The sequence below is a fragment of the Toxotes jaculatrix genome, chromosome 13 (assembly GCF_017976425.1).
Source record: "Toxotes jaculatrix isolate fToxJac2 chromosome 13, fToxJac2.pri, whole genome shotgun sequence".
Taxonomy (NCBI): Eukaryota; Metazoa; Chordata; class Actinopteri; family Toxotidae; genus Toxotes; species Toxotes jaculatrix.
Window position 1 is genome coordinate 6,735,844 of NC_054406.1, and position 26,648 is coordinate 6,762,491.

General features: G+C 42.7%; 1 protein-coding gene across 7 annotated transcripts in view; it reads right to left on the reverse strand.

Moving 5' to 3' along the window:
• Positions 1 to 26,648, reverse strand: part of rbms3 (RNA binding motif, single stranded interacting protein) — a 253,831-nt gene that overhangs the window by 47,422 nt on the left and 179,761 nt on the right. For all 7 annotated transcript variants that reach the window (XM_041052649.1, XM_041052648.1, XM_041052647.1 and 4 more), the window contains 2 exons: positions 20,215 to 20,372; positions 14,802 to 14,881 (listed from right to left, as the gene is read on the reverse strand). In XM_041052649.1, the coding sequence (XP_040908583.1) occupies positions 14,802 to 14,881; positions 20,215 to 20,372 (238 nt within the window). The remainder of the gene's footprint in view (positions 1 to 14,801; positions 14,882 to 20,214; positions 20,373 to 26,648) is intronic.

A 26,648-nucleotide genomic window follows, 5' to 3' on the forward strand; every position in this document is an offset into this window, starting at 1 on the left:
GAGGGCAGGCCTATAGCTGAGGGACCAGTCAGATCAATAATGTCACTGGGGGTGATTGACGATCAATGCTGCCACTGACGTTGATTTATGATCAATGAAAGCAGGGCACCCGACTAATAAGGGGGGAAGGGGCGGAGGGGGGGTGTGCGACGGGGGTTCCATAGCGTACCCTTTACTGTAACTGATTGGGGATCGATGAAGAGTGGCACCGTGGCTGATTAGGGATCAGGTGACTCTGTGGCAGAGGGAGGCAGCTATGTGTGAGAGGATTTGGTTGGCTGCGTGGAGACCAGTCTGTCTGAGCCAAGCAGAGCTGCAGAGACTGTAATTAAAGCTGTGCTGAAAGGAGCTTTCCACTGGTTGATAGAAGCTGCAGGTGCAGCTCTCTTTGCTCGTTCCCTTTCAAAAGAGCAGCCATGCACACACACATATGCACACACACACCCAACACATATACACTCTTACACACATGCACACTCATAGACGTATATACACAATCAGCACATTAAGGTCTGCACTATTTTTCTGCCATTCTTCCTCTTAAAAATCTTTTTGCTCTCAATTGGATCCTTCTTCTCTTTTACTTTGTTTTCTCATGGTCTTCAGCTATTTTAAGACACTGTCGTTGCTTTTTTGGTTTCTTGCTACGAACCTAAATTATCTAAGTGTCGCTGTTGGACATAATATATTAAAAGTGTTACTGCCAACAGATTCCTCTATCTGGTTTCATTTCAGTAATATAATTACCTTTACTGAACCAAAAGAGGCTGTGGGTTTCTAGCTGTGTCACATTTAGTCTTTTTGACTTTTTGTCTTCTTCTGCCTTCAGGAATGAAGTAGGAGAAGTTAATTTTAGCAGTTAGTGATGTGTGTTCTTGATAAAGTCTGTTGATAGAGTCTCACACCTTTATGAGACAGACAAGTGTAACCTCCTGCACAGTGTCCATTTGTCAATGTACATTTATTCAGAGCTTTGTTATCATTAGACAACCTTTGTCAGGAAGCTTGTGAATGACTTGATCAGAAATGACGATCCTCTCTCCTTCACTTAATCTTTATATTCTTATGGTAATCTCTTCTGATAACATGAGAAGATACAGATGTGCTTATGAACCTGCTGAGTAATTTAAGATTAGCGGTGTAGCCAGTCTCATAAGACTAAAAAGCCAGAATTAGGTCCAAATTTAGTTGGCTAACCCCTTCGTCTGCGCTTTGTCAGGCAGACCTCTTCTGAGCTTCAAACAGTGCATCAGACATTCCCAAGGCTCATAATTTATTAATTTCATAGGTATTCTCTTTGTTCTCAAGCAGCGTTGACACTAATTTTCCTCTGTCTTTCGAAAAAAGTTGCTGACAACAAAGTGGCATCTGCTTTGAGCTCACTGAATATATCTACTGTCTTCCAAGGAAACTGCAACATCTGCTGGCTTAATTAAATAGATTTTACAATATTCAACAATTCACTCAACAGTACTGACATTTGTGAAATTGTTTTTGATTTTAATGTGAAGGTCAGACTAAGAATTAAATGAATAAATAATGATCAAATATACTGAGAAGTGCACCATATTATTTGTACAGAATTAAGTTGTATGCCATGTATATGTATATTGTCAAGGGAGGAAGGCCATAAAAATAATCATCTGTATGGTGATTAGATGTTTCACTCCTTGAAACAAAACAATTCCTGGCCAAAATCTGACCCCACTTCCTTCCTGGAATCAGTGCTTTACCATTTCCCCCTCAACCCTCCCAATGTTTAAAAGGAAAACAAAACAAAGAATGTGGTTTGGTAGCACATACATCTTTAGAAAAATACACACACAAGCAAGTTCTTCATTATTTAAATTAGCTTCAGTAGCTATGCCCCTCCGTCCCCTTGAGAGAGTGATATCAGAGCGATAAGTAGAACGAAAGGTCGACCTGTAGAGAACAACTTTGAGTAAGTCCTTGCCTAAACATCTCAGACGTGATGAAAGGCTTTGTTTTTCTCAGTCTGTGTTAATGGGCCCCAATCGATGTGGGAGAGCCATGTTTTTTCTCCACATGTCCTGACCCTTGGGGGAAACACAGGGTGGTAATGTGGGAGGGGAGAGATATTGACACACAACATCGATATCACTAGGGTTCACAAGCAGCAGCGTGGTGAAGGTAACTCCTCCTTACTTCAAGTTGAGGCCGGCTTTCGAGACTCATCAGCGCAGGACAGAAGACGTTCAGTGTGAGTGGGCCTGAGCGTCAGTGTGGTCCGTAAATTAGCAGGCAGAAACAACACAAATACTGTTGTTAAACTGATGATGTTCATCAGCACACATGATTCTCCTCCAAAGCAATGCACCTGTCCTGGACACACACACACACACACACACACACACACACATTCAATGTCAGGAATGTGAGGCAGCACACAGCACTGCTGCAGAGGCAAGCACGTCGCCACGCCGGCTCTCATCTGTCACCAGCGGCAACCAGCCCGCCAGCCGCCATGATGTGCAGCTTAATTGGGGGAGCTGATGAGGTCTGATGAAGCCGGTACTTATTGAATTCCCCAGCCTGTTATTTAGATAATGCTGGAGAGGAGTGGCCTCCCTCATCTTTCCCATTCTCATCCATTCACTGTCCCAGCAGGGGGCTGCTGGCTAATCCACTCTTGTTTGTAATGGCTGTGCGAACTGAGGGGATTTGGACACGCTCTCCCCTCGCTAGCACACATCTAACACTCTCCGCTGTTGATTTTACCCCATAATGAGCCTATTTGATGAGTTAACCAGATCCCAACACCCATCTCAACCCCCTTTGCCTGTCTTTACTACGGTCTTTCTTTTTTTTTGGAAAGGGGGTGTTAAATAATTAGACTTTGAAGCAGTGCTCTTTCCCTTTTCTCAGCTTTTCCAAAAGCAATTACTGAACTTGAAACCTGTGGCTGTACAGTGTTCTCTGGTTTACAATGTGTGCATCTATGCGTGAGTCAAAAAGAGAGAGAGAGAGAGAGAAAGGGTGTGAAAGAAAGTGTGATGGAGGGAAAGAAAACAGTGGAGAGAAGCGGAAGTTGCAGAACAGATGGCTAAATGGCAGGACAACAAACTTTTAATTCTGTGCCTCAGACTGGCGAAGGAGCTGGAGACCATGAAGTCACAGAGGGGTGCCAAGAGTGCTGCTCAGTGTGGGACAGCACATCAAAACGTATTAGAGCTGATGCAGACTCTTGTGATTAATGCTTTTGCTGCACAGAGCTATAAATGATCTGAATTTCAAACGTAAAGCTTGTATGGAAAAATTCAGCATCTGGGTGGTCAGACATTCATCTGTACCAGCTGTAGCGAGGCTCTCAGAAAGCAAATTTACTGTGATGAGGACTGCCAGAACAGCAACAAAAGAGTAAATATCTGACAATTATCCTTATGAGCAGATATAAAAAAGACAGTTACAAAATATAAAAAAAAAAATGACTCAAACAACATAAAGTATAGAGGTATTGTCTTTCTAATGTATGCATGACACTGTGCATATTATGTGAGATCCTGCTATCCTAGCTCTTTGCCTGCCAGAATGTGCATAACAATAAAACACAATAAGTTGCCAAAATCTCTGAAACACTGTTGTTTAAACAGCTTGCAGTATTTTTCCTCTTTGGAAGCCCTAAGGGAAGCTAATTCTGATCTTTTAACATATTCAACCAAACCAGCTCTAACCCTGTGAATAAAATGACACCTTAACCTGAACAAAATAAACAGCACAGACCTTCCACTGAATTACTCGTCCATGGAATATCTAGTGCTATCGAGAAAAACAAAAGGCCAAATTTATAGATCAGGGGGGCGATACTGATGGTGGCGGGCCGTTAGGGCAGCAACATTTAAAAGCTTACATGGAGAAGGTACAACCTAGAGTTCACTAGGGGCAGAGTGAATCAATATCAGCCCGACTTAGAAATCTGCTGTATAATCCTTGATCTCCAAGGCCATTTGCTTTGCAGCCTGAAATTGGATACACCCTCACTGCATCCCCCCCCTCACACCCCGCCACTGCGCCGAGCACTGCTGCTCGCTCCACAAATAAGACATCCTGAAAAATTGATCTGGATGCATCTGTGGCAAGATTACATCTAGGGCTAAAAGAGAGATATGGCTAGCTCAAGGTAATTCATAAATCTGTGTGTCTATGTGTAAGAAGATCAGGACAGGGGTTGGTGAATGGGAAAACCTAGCGGTGGTATTATCATAACTACAGCACTGCTATCTGGAAGACTCCTGCAGCAAAGAGACCATTAAGACAACAGCTTTACAAATGCTTAGGGTGGTTAAATGCCAAGCACTGAAAATCACTATTATATACTCTATACTGTAGCTATGATTAATAAGGACATAAGGAAAATAAGTCATCTTTGTTTATTTTGCCTGTAAGCAACAACACTTTTTGTAGTATAATACAACTTTTGATGAATGAAATAAAACTGAAAAGAAAAGAGTGCAGGATGGTGTTTTTGCCTATTATTTACAGATCCTAATGACAGTTTTGTACCTTAAAAAATTAATAATAATAATTTGATTGTCTTATTATTGTTGTCATATTATTATCACATTGCAGTTGTAAGCACTGACTCTTAAACACTCACTCCACATCCCACATTTCAGAGTCGTGTTTTACTGAAAGAAACACCAAAGTTTACGTAATCCATTTCATAATGGCCATATTTGCTTCGTGTTTGACCTCTTGAATTAATTTTCCATTCATTCATTTATTCAGCCAATTTACACAGGATGGCCCAATGAGTGTGGTTCACTCTTTTTGAATGGGTGCCCTGTGAACAATATTAGTAAAGGCAAAAATGGACTAACTAAAAACATTTAGTTAACATTAAAATAGACAAAACTGTGGGTGAAATTGTAATGGGGTGAAAAAAGGCTCCAAACCAACATTAAATAAAATGTTAACATATCAATATTGGACAAAGGCATCTACACTGAACTCAGATCTAACCATTACAGGTACTGAAACAGTCAGTATCATCAGTGTAGCTTGTGAAAGCAATGCTTTCCAAGAGCTGATACACAAATAACTAATCCTGCAAGCACGTGTTACAAGTGTTTGATTCTGATCAGTTGTCTTCTAGGGACTGCCTTTTATTTGTGAAGCAATACTTGCCCAATAACTTTTTTTTTTATTATTATTATTCAGTTCTGTTAAATTACATGTTTATGTGGGAGTTAGCTTTTGTTTGAACTTTTGCAGAATTTTAAAATGTTTTAGGACCTCTCAAACATTTTGTTCCCTGACCAAGCCGTGTGCTAGAAGGTGGAACAGAATAAACAAAATAATCCTCTTCAAGAGAGAAGGCGTACTAAAGTAACAGCACTTACTACTGTGTAGCAAGCAAGACATGAAAAGTGAGATTTCTAGGAAGAGTATATCCTTAGGTGCCTCTCTCCGCAGTTAGTGTGGGCTGCCTAATTTTTTTTTTTTTTATTCCCATGGTGGTGTGTATTGTTAGAGTGGCAGTTGTTGGACTCTCTGAGGCCTTTAAGCTCTCTGTTTTCCCCCTATTACTTGTGCCTAGTGGGGGGACAGACAGTTGTAGAGAGATGCAGTGCAGCACAGCAGGGGTGGTCCCCAGATACCACAGATTCATACTTTCCACCTGACGCACAGGATAGAGAGAAGAGAGAGCTGGCAATTACTAGACTTCTCTCTATATATACTGCAATCCTGGCCAGCGCTGTGCTGCTGTACTCCACTATGAAGGCTGTCTTAGGGCCAAGCTGGAGGTAATGAAAGCTACACACTCCTAATGGACTATTGATGTGTGTGTATTTGTGGGTGTGTGTGGATGGGAAGACAGAGGAAGAGAGTGAGAGAGGCTCCAAGAACAAAGGAAGGAAAAGGAGACTGTAAGAAATCATTCTTTTGGCGTGTTGTTGAGTTTTTGTGTGTTGTCTATGTTCTTGCTACAGCAAAAAGTGTGCATCCATGTCTGTAAAGCTGCTATAAATCCTCCACATAAGCTGAGTAAAAGCAGCAGGAATAAACCACGAGTGTGATCCAACAACCATGAGGTGCTGCACTGCCAGCCAAGGAAAGACAGACAGTGCATGAGACATGAGGTCACTCAAAACCAGGTGTGTTTCCATCGTCCTTCAGCTCAAACACCAGCAGGCAGCTCTCATATAAATACACTCACGCACTGAAAAAGATGCAAATAACCCCAGGTGACAAAAAACATTGGCAACATGGACCCCATCACTGTAAGATTCACCAAATGGAAAATGTCCCACTCCTACTGGTTGTCCATTGGCAGAGTGTATAGGTGTGTAAGAATTTTTTTTGTCTCTCTCTGAGTGTCCCCTGCCCCGCTGGCAGGCAGTGGGATGAATGAATGGGCGTCCACTCCTGGAGGTCCGGTGGCGCTACAGAAATAACTCTGCTGACCACAGTGACCTCTGCTTGTTCCCACACAGCCTGCGTCCTGTTCTAATGGAGGCACATGCTCTATTTTGGGGGCAGCAGCTAGATTTATCTCACTGCCCTCTGTGTCCTGGGACGGTAACAGTGACGTGGTCGGGTGTAACTGATGCCTGCTTTTTTTTTTTCTTTTTTTTACCTTGCTTCCCTGACGCAAGCACACATGGGATACAATCAGTCCTGAGGTCAGTTCTGGTCAGTGAGATGACCTCACCCTACCTCGCTATTTTTGCTCACTTTCAAATGTATACCTTAAAAAAAACCCTAAAAAACATGCTACAGTAGAAAACGTATGAAGCTGTAATGTGTCAAAAATCATGTGTAGTAATGCTCTAACATTATGAAAGATGCAGGAGATAGAGAGGAGTTGACCAGTGAACCAAAGAAAGCAAGCCTGCTGAATTGCTTGCATACCTCAGAGACCTTGGAGCATGATTATCCTCCTCAGCAAACTTAATCTTCATTCTGGAGGACGGGCAGGCCGGCCAAAAGGCTATGAGCTCAGTGACCTACTGTATCTGCTGAGAGGCTGAATATTATTCTTTGCAAAAGAAATGCATCGCCTCAGGTTCTGCATTAGATTAAGTTGACTGATGGCTAAAACCTGGAATCAAGGGATCCGTGGAGATAACGTGCACATCTCAAGACTTTATTCCTAAGGTGGTGGAGAGGCCAGTTAGATCTAGGGAGAGGTATAAAAAGAAAGACCTGGAAGTTTTTGCTTCTAACTGTAAAGTCTGCAGTCTGGTTCCTGCGCTTGCCAGAATAAAATTCATAAAAATGAATAAGACCACCCCCCTAATTCTTTACAGTTATTCAACCTCAACTGTTTTCACTGGGCAGTGCGAGATGTTTTCAGAAACAGGTCCCCTCAATTTTAGTGAACTATGAAATAATATATCTTTATTGTGAAATCATGATCCCACACTTTACCCCTTCTGGAAACTCATATCAGACTTCACAAAAGACAATAACTCAGACTTAACAAGACTGAAAATCTACAGCCATGCTGGAGGCTCTGTGAGGCTGTTCAGACAAACAACCGAACTGCATAAACACACAGCCCCCTCATTCATTTGAATGGAACTGCTGCACCGGGCCAGAGGTGCCAATGCAGAGGTCTCTGGCAAACAGCATCATCCAACAAGGCACTGCACTGCCCAATCAAATGTGTTATCACACGCTGGTAGATCTCTTTGGAGACAAGGAAAAGATAGACACTGCTATTCTTGGAGCCAGGAAGCCAGCACGGCTAAAACCAGATTGTTTTGCAGCGAGGCAAAATGTGAAAGAATGTATTCTTAATAACCAGGTGTATTATAAATTCATGAATATTTTACATTCAAGAGCATGTTTGCAGCAAGCCTAGATTAGATTTCTGATCTAAAGTTATTGCTGTTTCTCTTTGACAATAAATTTAAAACTCAAAAGAAAAAAGGGAGAACACATCAATGAATGGGCCGAATACATGTCAAACAAAGAGGACAGAAAAAATGTTCTTCATAAGTAAAAGCGGCCTCAGGTGCTTATTTTGGTTGCACTAATATCATGTGCACTCAGCTATATCCAGTAACATAGATGAGGATGAGGGAGAGATGAGCAGGAATGTGTGCGATGCGCCAAACAGCGAGCAGAGAGAAGGGGAGGATGTGTAGAGAAAGTGAGGGATGAAAGACAGAGGCGGCTGGGAAGATAAGACAGGGAGGGACAGATGAGAGGGAGGCAAGACAAGAAAAAGTGCAAGGAGAGATATGAGCGGGGCGAGAGGGAGAAAGACAGAAGGGGATCAACATGGCGGACAGCTGGGCCGAGGTCCAAGGGGTCAAGCTCAGGAAGTGGCCACACAGTCAATGTCATTCTTTCATCTCGTCTGCTGCAGATACAGCAACCTAAACTTTACTCAAATTAAACCTTCTAAAAACACAAGTTGATCCAACTTTCACTCCTCTCTCTTCTGCTTTCCGACACCACCCATCACTTTCTTCCCCTCTCTGCCCTGTTCCACCTGTTCTCTTTTATCCCCCTCTCTTATTCCTGTCACATTTCCCCAGCTCCTAATCTATTTCTCTCTATCGCACTCCTGCTATATTTCTCTCTATTACTCTCCCTCGTTATGTATCTTTTTCTACTGGTAACTCTTCTTCATTCTTTCTCCCTCCACATTAGATGTGGTTGAGTGGAGAGCAAAGTCAATCGTTCCTGCCTAAACCCCTCCAGGAGCCAGAGCTCCTCTCCTCTGCCTAAACAAACTTTGAAGCCAATCAAAGGGCTTATATTATTTTCTGTGGAAGGGGACTGCAGCAGGTGAATTCTTTATATTTCAGTGACAGATCCACTCACAGCGGCTCCTCTCTCCTCTCCCCCTCCTCCTCTCTCTGCTAACTGTTGGCTTCGCTCATGACTGATACAGTTCAGTGGCAAAACAAACAAAGCGTGACAAATCCAGATTATTGTCTGTGGGCGAGATAAGGTTATAATGAGAAAGTGCAACGGGGGAAATTGATCCTTTTTCAGGAAGCTGTCTGATTTACTGAGGATGCCAATAATAACTTCCTGTGTGTCCTGCCTCTAATGGAAGGCAGGTTAAGTCAGGGGTGTGGGGGTGGGGGGTGAATGGTTCATGCTAAGAGGACAGATGCAATATCCTGAGAAGTGCATTTGAAGGAAGGTTTGGTGGCTAATTATTATCTGTGGCAGTGTATATTGAAAAGCTGTCTGAATGTCATTGGGGATCACAAACAGAGACAGAATAATAAATATAGCTAGTTTACACTGGGTGACAGCAGAAGTAAATGAATTATCAATACATAATGGATTTGACCTTTTGTTTCTATCAGAAAAGAGGAAGGAAAACATTAGATATAAACAATTCACAGATCAGCACCCGCACATGACACAGAGATGCGTCATTGGAAAAATGTACCTTGGTGTGCTTGGAGAGGCAGCCATGTCTGAGACACACTGACAGCCAAGCCACCAACCTACTTGGCTGCACGTTAAATCTACACGCCATAGGGGAGAGAAATAGGCCTGATGACAGGCCAGTTATTAACCAAGGGAATGTGGGAGGGATTGCAGAAATTAACATGGATTACTCAAGTATGACTGACAGTTTCAGAAGGGCTTTTTGTGACTTACCAAGTGATTTGGGACTTGCCTTAATTCAGCGAGGGACGTTTTAATACCGTGGGCTGTCTCTGCTATCTTGGCACCGTTGCCTTGGTGAGGATGCCAACAGGGAGGGGATCTTTTTCTGCAACAGCACCCCCAGCAACAGCTCCCCCACCCTCAATGGCACAGGCCTTGTGTTCTGCAAATAATCACTGGATGTGTTGTCGGGCCAGCACTTGGGGTTCAGCACTGTCTTTTTGGTCTGTGTTGTGTTTTGTTTAAAGGGGGGCTTGCCAAATAGTGGCCCCTGTGAACTCTGTCTGCCATAAGCCTGACAGCTGCGGTGGCTGTACAAAAGCCTGGGTGTCATCCCGATCTCCAACAGAGAATCAGAAAACCAGGAATCAGGATGTTCAAATGCAATGTTTTTATTCTACGTTTTTTTCTAGAACAGAAAACTGAGAAGTTTCAAAGAACAGACAGAAACAGTCACTGCAGTTTCAAAAGTAATTGTAAAAACAGATAAGATTAGAGAGAGAAATGCCAGAGTGCTGCAGAAAAAAAGGCAGGAAAGCTTGTACATATTGCATGTTTCCGTTTGGTTCCATCTCCCAGGGCCACTGTGGCTGCTTCCTGATGTGGTTTTCATTATTTATCCAGCATCTATTGGACAATATTGGAGCCAAGTCTAAGCTCTGCTGCCATATTGGCAGCAGGACAACGGAGTGAGCAACAACAACGGAAGTGAAAAGGAAGAAGCTGCAGTGTTACGGCACATTCAGTCTGGACTGAATCTCTGTTTGCACAGTTAGACATTCATGAGAATGCTGGATTCATCAAAGTCCGTTGCTGTCATTTGGCAATGCTCAATACTGCCTATATCTAGCTTTTCCGAAAACACACCTTCTTGTTTATTTTGCTGTCTTTTGACTGCTGACAATGAAATTAAGTTAAAGAGCAGCAATTTGCCTGAGCAGAACAGCACACATGGTGTATCAAATGTTATCAATTTCCTTTCTGCCACTGCAGACACACAGTATGGGATGTACATGAGATTACTCACCTGCTAAAGCCAAACAATGGCTAATGTATCTTCGGTTCGAATTAAATTTACCATAGGGTGTCATTTCTAAGCTGTTTAATGCATTGTGGGACGAAGGGCTTTAATCAGCGAGGCTCAGTGGAGCCAGCGGATTAAATCACTTTTTATCTGTGCTTCCTTTGACTTTCCCGGTGCTCAGAATTGCGGTGTAAATCATAATGTGCCCCTGTTGGGTTCACTTCAGTATGGGTCATTGCTGTAGTCACATTTCATAAATTCCATTTATTTTGTGTGTTGAGTAAATCCACATGCACTGAAAAACAAGGATAACTCTAAAGTCTCACGTCCAACCACAAAGCAGATCATTAAAAAAAAAAAAAGAGGTTATTGTGTCTACATGAGTGTATAAGTCCATCTATCTGCGTGTCGCCTATGTACTTTTAGACATATGTACATAAATATGTAAATATGTGTATATGCATTGTTGAATGCAAACTCTATGTCCATAGGTAAAAACACATACACGGACATGTACTTCATTTGTGTGCCTGTACAGAGCAAGTGCACGAGTTTTAATATGTGTGCGGGCGTATGCACGCTCACGCCCGACAACAGCGACAGGGAGAGCGGCTGCCGCATTGCACAGAATAGCTAAACAGCTGTAGTGCTCCATCAGGGCTATCGATCATGTCCCTCTCTCTGAATCACAATCAGACGTGGGCAGAGCAGAGCGGCTGGAGCAGGCCTCTGTGACTGGCTTGCTGGACGACTGCTACACACCTCTCATATCAACCAGGCCTCACCAAACAAACCTGACCTGGATAGCTGATTAGATAAATCTATATGCGAGCGCTGTCGTTCTTGTTTCTGTGGAACTTGCTGAAATACACGGACAAGTATTCATTTCAAGTGCCTAGAGAGGACCAGCTTTTGTTTTTTTACACCAGCTTGTGTTTTACTAGTTACACAGAATACAACAGTGTCTATCTTGTTTAATGTACTTATCACTTTTGTTACTGTTAGAAAGGATGTCTGATCACTATAGGTGTTTATATAACATAGTGTACATGCCAACTCTGAATAACAGTAACAAGAATCAAAAGTGCATTAAGCCATACACTGTATTTGCATAACACATGTAACCACTAGAAAATTAGACATGATTTCATTAAAAACCTAATAGTAAAAATAGGGAAGCTGTTTGAGTATCATTAGCTGCCATCTGCTATCATCGCCCCACACTGTATATCAACTCAACATCTCATGTAATCATAAGGAAGTAAGATGTTATTACATTAAAATTTAAACAGGAAGTGTATGGAAGCTGTCTATGGTGCCATTAGCTGCCATCTGTTAGCATCTCCACAATCTTCTGTTCTGTACATTCCTCCTCTGTGTGTCCTTGCGCTATCTGCAACCCAACACTAACTTCCTGCCAGTATGGTGACTTCCTTTCTGTTTATTTTCCCATGGTCAGTTGAATTTAACAGATGACCTGGCACCTGACGTCCAGATATTTACCCCTGGTATTGGACAGCAAGGTTACAACTCAGTATCCTTTTTGTATTGCCATTGGACACACCTGAGTAGAGGAGGACAGCTATAGCAAGACCAAACCACCATCACATACACACAAACACACACACACACACACATCTCTTGACACAATGTGATTGAGTGGCTAAGCTGGAAATGCAGAGGCTTGTCAAACATGGGCTTGAGAGGATTGGTGAGTGAGCTTGGTACCGTGAGAAGAGTGTGTGTGTGTGTATGTGCATGTTAAAAGTGCTGTCATGCATGTGTGTAGGTGTGTTTGCTACCAAAGCTACTTTGTGTATGTATGCGTGGAGGCTATGTTTTAAAGGCTAAATGGTGGAAAAAAGGATCCCATTAGCATTATATGGATGCTGACATTCCATTCAGGTCAAAGTTATTGGTGCATGACTGTATTTGTGCTTATGTGGATTGTGTGCGTGTATGTGTCTAGTCTCACACAGTGTAGTAGTCATGGCTGTCACACAAGCACGTGCACACACGCACCCACACACATACACACACCTACTGTGTTGTGTGTGGCAGGGGCCCCCTGGGGGGTGCCGCTGAGCTGTCAAAGATGGATGGATGAAGAAGCTGCCCTGCATAGCAAGGGACTCAGGGGAAATACCACCAACATCACACGCACGCACGCACGCACACACACACACACACACACTCCATGTCAGCACACAAATACCGTGAATGCATAAATTTGAATATGCATGTATGAATCAGAACACAGAAACAAATAGAAATGTACAAATGTAGTGACAACATATTATATGCACACTTGTACACACACACACACACACTCACACACACACACACACACACACACACACACAGAAAGACACACATCTATAAAGGGCTCGTCACTGCCTCTGTGAGAAAGAGAAATAGCCCTAGGGTCATCTGCAGAGGAACATCTGAGTTTGATAACGGAGGAATGTCCAGAGATCTCCATTTAGCAGACAGCAAGTCAACATGGACAGTGTCAGAAGGCAGAAAAAAAAGCACATTTCCACCATCCCACACCCTCCTGTGACCTGAAAATTATGGGAAAAGCGTCAAAGGAATGACAGAGATTTTATCTATTAGTATTCATGAGTAAGACTAACATCTAAGGGATTTAATTGATTATGACCATGGTTTGTATTACCTCAAATCACAAAATGCAACAACACAAGGAATAATAATACCTTTTGGCAATGCCAGTCTTGTGTGTATACTCAGCCGTACAGTGAGGGAAAGAGGAGATTTCATGGACCCTTTAGGAGGGACCATAGTAGCACCAGACCAGAGCAGACCTTGTAAACTTAACCATAATTCCAAAGAAGGATTTCCTCGATCAGGACAGTAAATCTCCATGCTTGGCACAAGCCTGAACAACCCATTAACAATAATAAAGCCTGAGCGGCTGGGAGATAGACCCTTAAAGGGGAAGGTCAGCTTGATATTACAGCTTTAAAGGTTTCCTATTACGGCTCAACTTCAATATAACCACTCACCTTGCCTTTAATGGCCGCTGGCTATGCAGTGGCTGAGCATATATGGAGATTCTAGAGAGTCTCCATAGGGATTCTAGAGATTCTCTTTCATATATTACTGGATAGTGGAGAGCAATTTATGGGTCTGGTTCTGTGCCGCTGGTTGGAGGTGTGAGTATTGTTAATAAAATTGCCACAGGAGTGACGGAGATCTCCTCGGTATTGCCCTGTCTGGCCCGCACGTCCTGCTGGGACGCATGGGAGGCTTCAAGCGCTGCAGCACCTGGCCCCAAAAGTGCTTAGGCAGCATTTTTTTCTTCATCCTGGCCTTTGCCTGTCACACTTTCTTTCATATCTTTACTCTCCTTCCACCTCACTTTTCTTTTTGCTGTCACCTCTTGTCACCCTTAGTCCCTTAGAGAATTGCTCTGTTTCCAACATTTCCAATTCTGTGTCTCCTTGTGTTTCAAACTTTTGGGACAGGGATGCCACTTTGGACGCTGAATACAAGACAAATTTCTGTGCAAGCACACAATGTGGTACTATCTCGTCTCTACATCTGTCTCCATTTTGTGACACTCTTTCACCCTGTTTTCTCTGCCTATTCTCTCCTTGGCCAGCTTGTTCCACTGTCTAGGGTGACTGCAGAAAAGAGAGATAGGATGGAGAGAGGACACAGCAACAGAGAGCAGGAGCAGAAGAGGAAAGAGGGGAGAGTGCAAGCTCTTAAGTAGATTGCGAAGAACAGCACAGAGGCATGAGTGTGAATATTAAGCGGGTTTTCTTCTACCCGAGAAGTTCCAGCCTGCTGCAGCAGCACCACCAGGGAGGGAGAGAGATGGTGACAGAGAAAGAGAGAGACAGAGACAGAGACAGAGACAGAGACACAGAGAGAGAGAGAGAGAGAGAGAGAGAGAGAGAGAGAGAGAGAGAGAGAGAGGGGACCTATAGAATCGTCAACTATCCAGCCATAGCTAAGACAGCTAGCTGCAGGTGTCAGAAACAACAGTGTACACAATCTTTCAAGCTGTCCGGGAGATCTGAGATAAGAAATTACCATAATTGAATTAGAAAGGAGGTTTCTCATTGCAAAGGTGATGATTTTCCAAGAAAGAAAGGAAAGGGGTGACGGGAGAGTAATGTAAAGCAAAGGAGAGAAGACTCACCTGGAATGCCTGGCGGGGTTTTCAGGTATTTTCCATTGAAATGCTGTATCACTACTTCACATTTCTCTGTGGACTCCATCCTGCAACAAAAAGGAATACACATAGTTTAAGTCAAAAACATTTGTGGAAAAAGTTGAAACTTCTGCACTTACTTATCACTCAAATGGAGAGTGATTGTGGTAAATACACTGACTTTATGGTACAAATGAAGGATTCTTTATGGAACAAAGCAGAATGACAGCCACAGGTAACAATACCTCTGGCATGAGATACAGTTTACCTCTCATCTAGACCGCAGTACAACTTTTAAGAAAAAATATTCAGCCCAAAAAGAACAGTGCTACCGTCATTTTTATTATATTTTTTTAAACAACTCAGCATTGTTTGTTTCCCTTTTTGCAGCAACCCTGGAACACATGGAGCATGAGGAAAATACTGGCCCCGGAAACACATCTCTACTCCAGAATAAGGAGTCACCCACTAGACTGTGTGTCCTGCTGGCTGGTTATTATCATTCTATTCGTTCTAAAAAGTCCTATGAGACTATCCAGAGTCTGTCTGTCTATCTACTGGCAAACGTCATTGTCTGCATGAGTCAGAAGTTCATAATGAAATTCAGCATTTGCAGGGAGAGAGTTGTTAAGCAGTCTTTCTCCCTGCCTAATAGAAAAGAAAAATGATAGAGAAATGGATGCTGGGATGCAAAAGAAAAAGCAGAAGACAAGATTTAAGAAGGCACCAGAAGGTGGAAATGACTGGTTTCCAGAGAGGGAGAGAGAAGGCAACTGACTCTAAGCCACTGGATCAAATGCTGTGTATAGGCCAAGCAACTGACCAGGAGGTGGGCTGTGATCTCTCACATCATAAGTTCAGAGACACTAATATCCATACACACATCACATCACATCACATCACATCACATCACATCACATCACATCACATCACATCACAACATGTATATAAGCATATCAAGCACATTTCAAATAAACAAATGTATTGTGTGTGTTGGCAGGTGTGCACACATCGTTCACCCTTGTTGAGGAGACAAATGAGGGGATTAGAGCTAAGTTACAGTGTGTGCCAGCCTAAAGTCTAACCTCTAACTTTATACATTTTAGACTTACAAACCTACACATAAGCCATAGAAACATGCACACACACCTGTCTTATTCTCATAAAGGAACCGTTTCAAATTTGTGGAAATTGATTATTTTGCACTTGTGTTTTTGAAAAAAGAAGAAAAAAGAACAGAGATATGAGGTGCCAGCTGAAGACTTTTTAATTAGGATACAGCCAGACTAGCTGTTTCCCCTTGTTTTCTGTCTGTGCTAAGCTACACTAAGTGTTTCCTGGGTGTAACTTTTAGCTGATATTGATCTTTTCTAACTCTCTGCAAAAAAAGTATATTTCCCAATCTTTGGTAACTGTGAATATAAAGCTGATGGTCATTAGCACTACATTAAAAATACTATAATATTTACATTTTTGATTCTAGCTGGGTCATTTGGATCATAAAATAAAATAAATTAAAAAAAAAACATCAATCATAGTGCTGCCTACATCAGTCAAAGATTGATTTTTTTCTACATGTCGAACAGTTCAACTGTGTTACTTTACAATAACATATCAAAAACACATACCCTTTACATTATTTGCACAGAATGTACAATGTTACCAGATTCTTTTAGATATGCGTAAAAAGAACTCATATTAAAATTAGACAGTGTTTAAATGCAGGCTTGGGTTATTCCTATGCCTTTATGGTAATATGCTCTGGGAATGTGCAGAATTCATCCAGATTTTTATGCTTCATTCGCTCTCACCTCCTAGAATACTCATATCATCCTGTCAGACTCTCACTTCTCTGTCCTCTGTCTCTCATCCTTCTCCTATCCTTACCTTCATCCTTCTTCTTCATCTTTTTTTTTTTTTTTTTTTTTTTACCATAGCTTCTTTATCGCTCTCTCAGTCCCATCCATCTTACTCCTGGCCCATCTGCACCTCTTCTTTTTGACGTCTCTCTCATTCCTCCCCGTCTTTCAACCTTGGTCACTTCCTCCATCTTTCACTGTTACCCTCACTCCCTCCCGCCCCATCTCTCTCACTTTCCGTGCCCTCCTTTCCCTTCCCTCTCTGTCCATCCTTTTGTTTCTCTGTTACGCCCTAGCCACATAAACATCTTTCTCCCTTTTCCTCTCCCTACTTCTCTTTTTAGAATATGTAATCTTTCATACTTCCTGGCATCATCCATCTCTCACTGACCCAGTATGCCCTCTTTTCCCCATCTCTCTCTCTCTTTTCCCTCTGTCCTTCCGTTACAGGGACGACCGATACTAACAGGCCCGTGTGACTCAGCAGATGACTAATCGTGACAACTGGCCTTAAACACATCACCAGCACTCAGCAACAAGAAAGTAGATCAGTAAAAACACTGTCATTCCACTGATTCAAAGAGCATGTATATGCATTAAGGGATGTGTATTTTTAGATTAGAGAAAAGAAATCAGCTACTCAAATGGCAAACGTCTGAACACAAGCAGCTGTACGTGAACTGCGCCTGAATAAAACAGTCTAAAATTGGTAAAATATGATTTAAATCAGTCACTGTTTGAACAAAGAACAAGACAAGAGAAGAAATAAGAGCACAAATTCAAGGAAGCCTTCTATGGCAGCTTTCAGTGCCTGACAGCATTCAGTGCTCACTGCTAAGGACATTTTAGTCAATACAAAAAAGAAAAAAAAGCGATTTGATGTTCAGCTCCGCATTATATAAAACTATTGTTCCAGACTGAAACAAAGGAAGCAGAGACAGATGTCCAACAGATAGCTCAAAATCTAAAAAAAACCCAAAAAATTGAATAAAATACATTTAAAAAACAGGTTTACCTTCTGTTGAGTTGCTTATTATACAGCAAAAGGACATTTTTCTTCTTTCTCACTTAATTTGAGTGTTTTCAGTAACTAGTTGTTTCACTTCATATATTGTACAGTTATTTATTTTACTTTATCTCAATCACACCAATAAAGCGTAATTGAAATGACATGAATATACAGTACAGTATGTTTATGTTTACATATAATCTGTATGCATTTATGCATGCACACACTCTTAATACGCTCCTAATCCATGTTCACACACACGACTGCACTTCAGTACAGTTACACAAACATGCCAATAACCCTTCCATAATGATATCGCTTTAGGAAGCAGCTCAGAGAGGATCTGCATGAAGAACAGTTAACCTCTCTATCGCTTTTGCTCTCTTTCTCTCAAGCCTAACAAACTTGTACATAGTGCACACTCCACTTTGTGCTTCTGAAGTAATGATTTATGTGGTTTTGTACAACATTAACTGAACAAAAGATATTCTGAGATGATTTTTTTAGATGTTTCTGCTGTCCACTGTAAAAGGGGCTAAAAATCAGGCTGGATGCATCACCCTTCTCGACAGTTTCTCTGGCTACGAGTATTGAGGCATAGTTTCTTTTGCAATTCCCGATCACTCTTCATCATCCTCCCCCTTTGGCTATTCATTGTTTGCCTCCTCCTCCTCAACGCCATCTCTCCTTCACTCTTTCCAGGATGGGAGGTAGGTAGACAGAGTACAGGTAGGCAGACGAGGAGTAAATAAAGCAGGCAGGCTGTAAGGCAGTCACAGAGAAACAAACCGGTCAGCCAGACCGTCTGTTGGTCAATCAGGCTTTTGGGGTAGCCAGACAGGTAGGCAGCAAGGCATTGCGGCTTTTCTCTGTGTTCTCTATGCTGCTGGTTAATGGCATCAGGTGCTGCTGTCTGCAATGATTAGTGCTGGGGCTGGAGTAATGGGCTCTGATATCAGTAATGGATCGGCCCACAAACACTTAGCTCAGTTTACTCTCTCTAATGCCCCTCATGGCCCAACCCTCAGCAGCTGTCTGTCTGTCTGTCTGTCTGTTGACACCTCTAACGCGAGCTCTACAATTTATAAAACACATTGATTCTTTTTTTTTTCTCTGATTCTCAGTCTGACTTCTTTTTCTGACCACCTGATCAACTTAGTTTTTGATCCATATATAAACAACACAACCTTCCGTAATTCTTTCATTTTTTCTTTCTCCTTATTTAACCAAAACACCACCCATTCACTCTTCTCATTTTCTCCCACACACCCACACTCTGTCATTTCACTTTCTATTCCTCAATCTTTCTCCGTGGCATACTTCGCCATCGCCTTCTCCTTCCCATCACCTTCTTTTTCTCACATAATAACCTCTATGATTAGTTCTTTTTACCTGACTATTGTTTCACACTCCTGTCCCTCTCTCTCCTGCCGTCTCACTCTCCCTTTCCATCATGTCTCTCCCTCCTCCAATGAGGGCCGCTTGAACAGGTGGCCTGTGGCAGGTTGCTGCTGTGCTCTGCTTGTTGGTCTGCAGGAGGCTGCCTACCTGTCTGTGTGTGCACATGTAAGAGTCTGGTTTTGAATGTGTGTGTTGGTATACGTGTACACATGCGTGCATGTGTGCTTATGTACGAGTGGTGCAGGCATGTGTAGAGGTCTATCTGTGCATATGCTCATGTTTGTGCATAAGTGCCTGTTTATATGAGTGTGTGTTTGTGCTTGTCTGTCCTGCTGTAACCCTCGGTAATAGAGCAGGGAATAGGAGAGGAGTTCAGCCAGAGCAGGTGATTAAGAAAAATCCCTGCAAGATGGCAGTTCTGTGGCCGTCAGTGGCCTCCTCTGGGTAAACAAGGGAGGAATGTGTGGAGAGGAATGAGAGCCTGGTGGCGGCTGCCGAGGACAAGGACAGAGCGGTTTATGACTTTGGGGGATTAACAAGCAGAAGTGGAAACTTTCCTAAGTAGAAAAAGAAATAAACTGTTCCAGTGATAGGCTTGGTGGTGGAAATAGAGCAGCCCTGGCTATACTGCTAGGACAAGGGGGTAATTGCTGGCATCCATGAATAAGTGTGAATGCATGAGCACAAATGTCCATTAAGAGGCATGTACGCACATACACACATGCACTCTGATGCACAGGTATAAACAAAGACAAACTGGCAGACATGTTGTCAAATAGCCTCAGAAAAGAAACAAATCAACTTTAAAAGTTTCCACTGCCTGAAGGCAGGATTCACATTCACTCTATAATGACAAGTGTCTTTACAGAGTGAATGTATCTATGCACATAGGCTGTACAAGTGTTCGCCTTTCTGCCAGTGCATGCATATGCATGTGTTCCAGCCCATGGTACCAGACCATACATAAAGTGTGGATTAAGTATTTGACCCAAGTCTAGTGTGTGGGCATATATTCTGTATGTCCATCACTTAAAAAGTTAATTATTGCATTTGTAGAGGCGGCAGGTCAATATACTGTGACGAGATACTGCCTTTAAACTGATGTCAGATTAGCATCATTATCTTTGCGTACCTGGCAAAACCAACTCCTCTGCTGACCCCGTTGGCATCCCTCAGTATCCTCGTGGAGATGACGTGACCCAGGGGTTTCAGCATGTTCTCCAGCTCCTGCTCATCCATAGAAACCGGCAGATTGGAGATGTAAAGGTTGGTGGGGTCTTGCTCTTGTTGCTGAAGGGCCAGGAGCAGAGGGGAGGAAGAGGAGAGAGGAGAAGACAAGATGGTATGAGAAATAATGTATTATGATCAATCGTAGGAATTGTGAAATATGCATCAGCTTTGTGTCATGAGCCATCACGTAACACATAGCAACGCTGCCACGAGTGCAACCAAACTCTGGCTGAACTCACATGATGTTCGGCCTTACTGACACTCACGCATTCATCTGCACACATGCACTATGGAGTCATCAATAGTTCATGGTGCTGGCCCTATGTGAGTGTGAAAGAGTGAGTGTGCAAGCTACACTACAGATTTGTAGTGGAAAGTATTATGACAATGCTGTCTGTATTATATCTGCATGCTGTGTATATTTAAAACAGCTTGTATGGAGTCGTCTGGACACATTTTTGTTCAATACCAGATTTCAGATGTTAAGATTAAGGATCAAGAGAAAGATGGAGAGAAACAAGGGAGGTGAAGCTGTGTAGTGTGTATTGTACGGCAGTGTTTTCTCTGTAGTGCCCAGGGGCTGCTCCTAGCTAGGTGAAGCTGCACAGCTAGTGGTGGGTTGAGCCTAAGGTGGCTGAGGGCCCGGTGCGAGCTACAGTAGAACAGCTGGAAACAGCAGCCTGATCCCACCAGTCACTGAGGCAAACAGCCAACATGTACATCACCCAGCTTTCCATCCATCTATATTTCAAGTCAGTCAGTCTCTAAATTAAGCATGAAACTGCATTATGCCAGCCTCATCACCAATTATGTTTCTTCATGATGCTATATGCATATTAGCATATTCTTTTCTAACATGTGAAATTACATTCAATCCATCCTCCAACCCAGGTCTATTCAGTCAGGCTGCCATTCTGATCTGCTCATTCATCACATCTCCTTTCGATGCCAAACATCCATTTCACCAAACCTTTCATCCAACAGCAGCCATGGTCACCATGCGCTTAAGAAGTCAAGAGCAAAAGCAATATTACAGAAAGCCACCTATGCTGTGGTTAGAGGTCAAACCAGGGGTCATCTTATGTTCAGGTCAGTCCCCTGAATGATGCTGATCATCAAACTGATCATGTTGAACTGATCTTTTGAGCCTTCCATTGTGAACTGAACTTTTTATGTTTTTAATTAGATGAGTCCGAAGTAAATTTCATCCTCACCCTTCTCAATAACAGCCTCTCATTTTAATCCACGCTATGTTTTAATCCACTTTAGCTCACTAATGTGAGCAGTGGAGGGCTTTTACAAGGAGCATTGTCATGTAGAAAGACAATAATCTGTGTGATGGTTGGGATCTAAATCTACTAATAAGGAAGGCAACTGAATCTATCCTGACAATAGCAATTTAGCAAGACATACATCTATAAAAATATGGAATTATAAATATTAACTAAGAAAAATCGTAGTTCCATTAGTTAAGGAGCAGGTAAGTTAGATCAGCAAGGACAAGAAAAGAAGAGAAACAAAGACAAGTAGGAGAAGAGAATCAATTAAGACAATTGGCTCATAACTAAAATTTCATGTGGATCTTTTTCTTTTCTAAACCACAAGCAGCTTTGTAATCTGTCAACAGCACGACTTTGTGCTAAAATCGGTTCATTTGGCCTCAAATAAATGCCTCAAAAAGACGAGAAACGTGCAATTTTCAGTGATCTATTTCAAGACATACGCAGTACTGTAAACAGCTGTCTTCTTCTCAGTCGGGGTAGATGTTGTGGAGATACTACAGCTGCAGGTAAACAATGTCTTTGAAAATCTTTACAATCTTTACAAAGTCTCTGCGCTTCGCCACAGGCAACACTGTCTCACTCTGTCTTGTGTTTTGCTTTCTGTTGACAGCAGAGGAAGAGGTTAAGGAGGAGGAGAGGAAGTGCCTCCACCAGCGTCCTGCCTCTGTCTCTCCATCTGTCAGAGGAGAAGACTGGTCCCTCCCCTGATTAATTAGCCGTCTTATCTGACAGGACATGTTTGATCTGATTAAAGCCTTTGGGAGAGAGCCGGTGCCCGATGAGAAGGCAGGAAAACTGAAGCTATTTCTCCTTTAACCAGGAACTCAATTAACTAACTTCAGGGCAAAATAAACTCCTCCTTCTTCTGCAGGTTTGTCACATTTATGTGCTTTCAAGCGAGTGAGAAAGAGCTCACAAGAGTTTGTATAACACAGGATTTGGCAGTGAATGAGGCTTAATTAAATCTGCCCGTAAAAATCTACTGTACACGTGTCACTCTCTTGCTAAGTCCCTTTGGTGTGTGTAGCTGTGCAGCTGTGCTTTCCTTTGAGTTTCACTGGTTGTGTGAGGCGATGTTTTTCAGGATTATGTCAAATAGGCTTCATATTCCAGTGAAGACAGGAGGTGTGGATCAAAGAGTTAACTGACTGACTCACTCATTGGGCTAAGTCAATGATACGAGACTTTGTGTGTGCGTGTGTGTGTGTGTGTGCGCGCGCGCTTTTGAATGAAGGCACTTTCTCCTACAAGCATGTGACAGAGCACGCGGTGAAAGAGTACGACAGAACGTGAAGCAGTAATTTGTGTGCGTGGGCTAATAGAGGAGAGCTCCTTTCGCAGGGGGGATTATCATAGGGAGGCCTCGTCTATGCACGGCCGCCTCGCTAAGTTTTCTCTTTGATGACGTTCCGCACCACAAAGCCCTAAATACCCAGATGAGAAGGTTACGTGGAGGAGTGGAAATGGGAGCATTTTGACGGGAGGTGAGATGGGCTGGCCCATTCCACAAGGAGATTTAATTTCCTTTAATGTCAGCCTTCGCACACGCTCTGCTGTCAGGCTATGAATGAAACGGTAATTGAGGTGTGTGTGCTTGTGTGTACCTGTGTATAAATCCTATCTTAGAGTAATTATGCATGTGTGTCAAATATATATACTGTAATACTGTGCCTGTGTGCATCTTTACTTTAATGTGTATATGTCTCCCAGAAGTGTAAGCGTGCCTGCCTCTTGTGTGTGTGTGTGCGTATTGGCAGTTGTGTTTGTCCCCCTCGCCATTGACCAGTGTTGTAGAAGGTTAATGGAAAGGCTCCAGGCTGCGCTGGGCCTTTGATGAGCATAATTCCTTCACCTTGCCACCAGGAGGACAGGAGGAATCCAACTGTGTGTGTGACAAGAGGGGGCGGGGGGGAGGGTGGGGGCGGTCGACGTGTCATTTCCCGCTGACGGATGGCCCCCTTGCTAGAGCTGACAGCCCTGTAGCTGTTATTTCATTTCGACACCCTGCTCTGTTTACCTCACTGTAATTTCTGAGAACATTACCATGCTACGGGGAGGGGGAGTATTAGCAGAGAGGGGAAAAAAAGAAAGCAAGGATCTGGGTTAAGCAAAAAAAAAAAAAAGAGAAAATAGGAATTATAGATTACAGCAGCGCAAAAAGGTGAAAGAGTGAAAAGGTAAGAAAGAGACAGCTGCAGAGAAAGACAGAGACAAAGGCAGCCGACATGACAGGCAGATATAACACATTAAAGGAAGCCCTTCTGACAACGCTTGAGGGAAAAGAGACGTCAACCATTAGAAGTCTCACGTTCCGCCTATGGGGCTCTCCGGGCTGCATCCATTTAAGTGATAAAAGTTAGACAGATGGATATGTGTCTTGACTGGGGGCACTGCATCTAACACCATGTTGAGGCTCGGCATTGCCCTCATCATCTTGCCAGCACTCACTCTTGCTATATCTTCCGAAATCCTTTACCCAATTTTTGTCTATTTTTCCCCTCTTCATACCACTGACCTCTCCATAGCTTCCTTCTCCATCTCTTCTTTTAATTTCTTACTCACTTCAGCACCCTCCCACCTTCTCCCCTCCATTTGGCCTACTAATTTCCTTACTTTTTCCATCAATCCATTCCTGCTTGTCCTTCCTTCCTACCACTATTGCCATGTTCCATCTCCTCCACCCATCATTCTTGCTTCATTCTTCTCTCCCTCCCTATCCATTGAGCTTGCTCAAGAGATTAGAGCTGTATGTGTAATTGGCTCTACAGGGCTTCGCGGCTGCCCCTTTAAGCACTGGTACACATTCGACAAGGGTGTGTGTGTGTTTGTGTACGAGTGTGTATGTGGTTGCCAATTCTTGGTACAACACCACACTATTCACTTCCCTCAGGTATGCCACTTTGGCCTGTGGTGTGACCAACCAGCAGCCTGAAGGAGAACAATTAAAGCCAAAGACAATGGGGTTCCGTGTTGTCTGGATGGAGAAATCTGCAAGGAAGCAATAGTTGCTGGGTTGCTGCTGCTGTGAGGATGTTGCTGACAAGTTTGCAGATGCCGGAGGGAGCGTTCCTGTGTTCTTGTATATAGGTTGAGGAGCTGCACTCAGATGTTGCTGTGGGAGCCTGAGTCTGCAGAAAGCATTCAGGAGACAAGCAGGCCGACCAAGTGGAAGGGAGTTGTAGGGGGATGTGGGATCGGGGAGGGGAGCCGGGGAGGGGAGAAGCATATGAGCGCATCAGCTCACTTAAAAAGCCTGAGTTTAATTTGTGAGGAGTCATTATGTTTCCTCAACACTCCTACATTCTGTCTATTATCACGCCCCTCTGTGACACCTGATTTCAAACCCTATCCAAATCCAAGACTTTACATTAAAGTGTGTCCCCATCACACATCAGATACACACCATATACCAGTCAGAAGACACTTGAAACTACATCTGTATACAACGTTTCACAGTCAATGTCAGAGTTTGGTGGGAAAATTCGATTTTGTAAGCTGCTGTGCATTAAACAAATAGCAGGTTATTTATCTATCCTGCATTAGCACACAAACATTTTTCTGCACACGTTCAAAGTGTGTCTTCTACAATGCCTACATGCATTCATCAAAGTCAGATTCCACAGACAGGCGAATCTTTGTAGGCTTGAATTCTCTCCCTCAATCTGGAACACATCCTTGCAAACACACTGAGACATACAAATGCACATTATAATCTAACATATGCACAAACGTGTCTGACCTAGACACGCTCAATCACACAACAGCATGTCGCAGGACAAAAGGAAGACGATGAGCGCACAAGCTGGTAATTCGTGAGGTCCTTCTGCTGCTTACTGGAGGGGTGTGGGGGGGGTGACGAAATCCACATTCCTGATTCAAACCTTCTGTTGGAAACAAAAGGCTGTGAGGCGAGGGATCTGTGCCATCACCCAGGGCAGCCATTTTCAGTCCAATTACCATATTATGTCTGAACAAACAGCCTAAAACACCTGTCACTTAAACATGAATTTAATAGAGCAGCGATAAACGAGTGTTGGCAGGGGTTTTAAGATAAAGACTGCAAACATACCATGCAGGAATACATTTGTCAGTGCTTAAGGAACTGAATTAAACTTAATTTTTCTGTTAAAGATATCATCTTTCCTCTAATATATAATTTGAATCACCTCAGTGGGCAGCATTGCTGTAATCACTTTAGAATGTATGCTTGTAGGTTTGACAGGAGGCACTAGTTTTGTTTGTAATAAAATGTTGCGCAGATTTTCCTTATCAGTGCATGTTTCCAATGGTTAGCTCCATGTGACTATATCTACGTGGATATGAGACGATGAGATGATTAATAGAATGTCAGGATCTCTGATACACCCTGGCATTTCACTGCATTGATCCATAGATCACTCTGAACTCTGGGGGTGAAGGTTGGGGGTTCTGGTGTATTGGAGGTATGTAACTGTGAGCGGCAGCGTGACATGAACACTTTGTCTTCAGCAGAAGTAGGCACCACAATATAAACTTCTATCTGAAAAATGTGTTTCTGCCAGCCTTTGGCGCATCAACCTTTTTTTTTTTGAAATGTAGAAATGCTTTCTACCTCAACCAGGTTGAGAAACTTTCTCTGCGATATTTTTGGCTTTTTTAAAATTCAAACTATGGATGCAACCATCCAACTTTTTGTCTCCCGATTCAGTTACCTCAGCTCAGGGGAAATTCCTATGCTGTACCTTGTACTAAACAAGTACTAGTAATCTTTTTTTTTTACAAAGTTTAATATTTGTATACCTCACTTCATGGAAACCACTGGAATCTGAGGTAACATGAGACCAGGTATCCTGTAGCACTTTACACTGAGCTAGTAGCCTGCTATTACAGAATGAAACATAGAATTTTACAGTGACATCGAGACAGAAGCTGTAATTATTGGATCAGTCAGATCAATGCATCTCTAATGCATCTCTAATGGAAATATATAAATTATTGAATAGTTTTCTCTATGATACCTGACACAATAAAACATACAAAGATAACACTCCTTTATACTGCTCATACTGTGCAC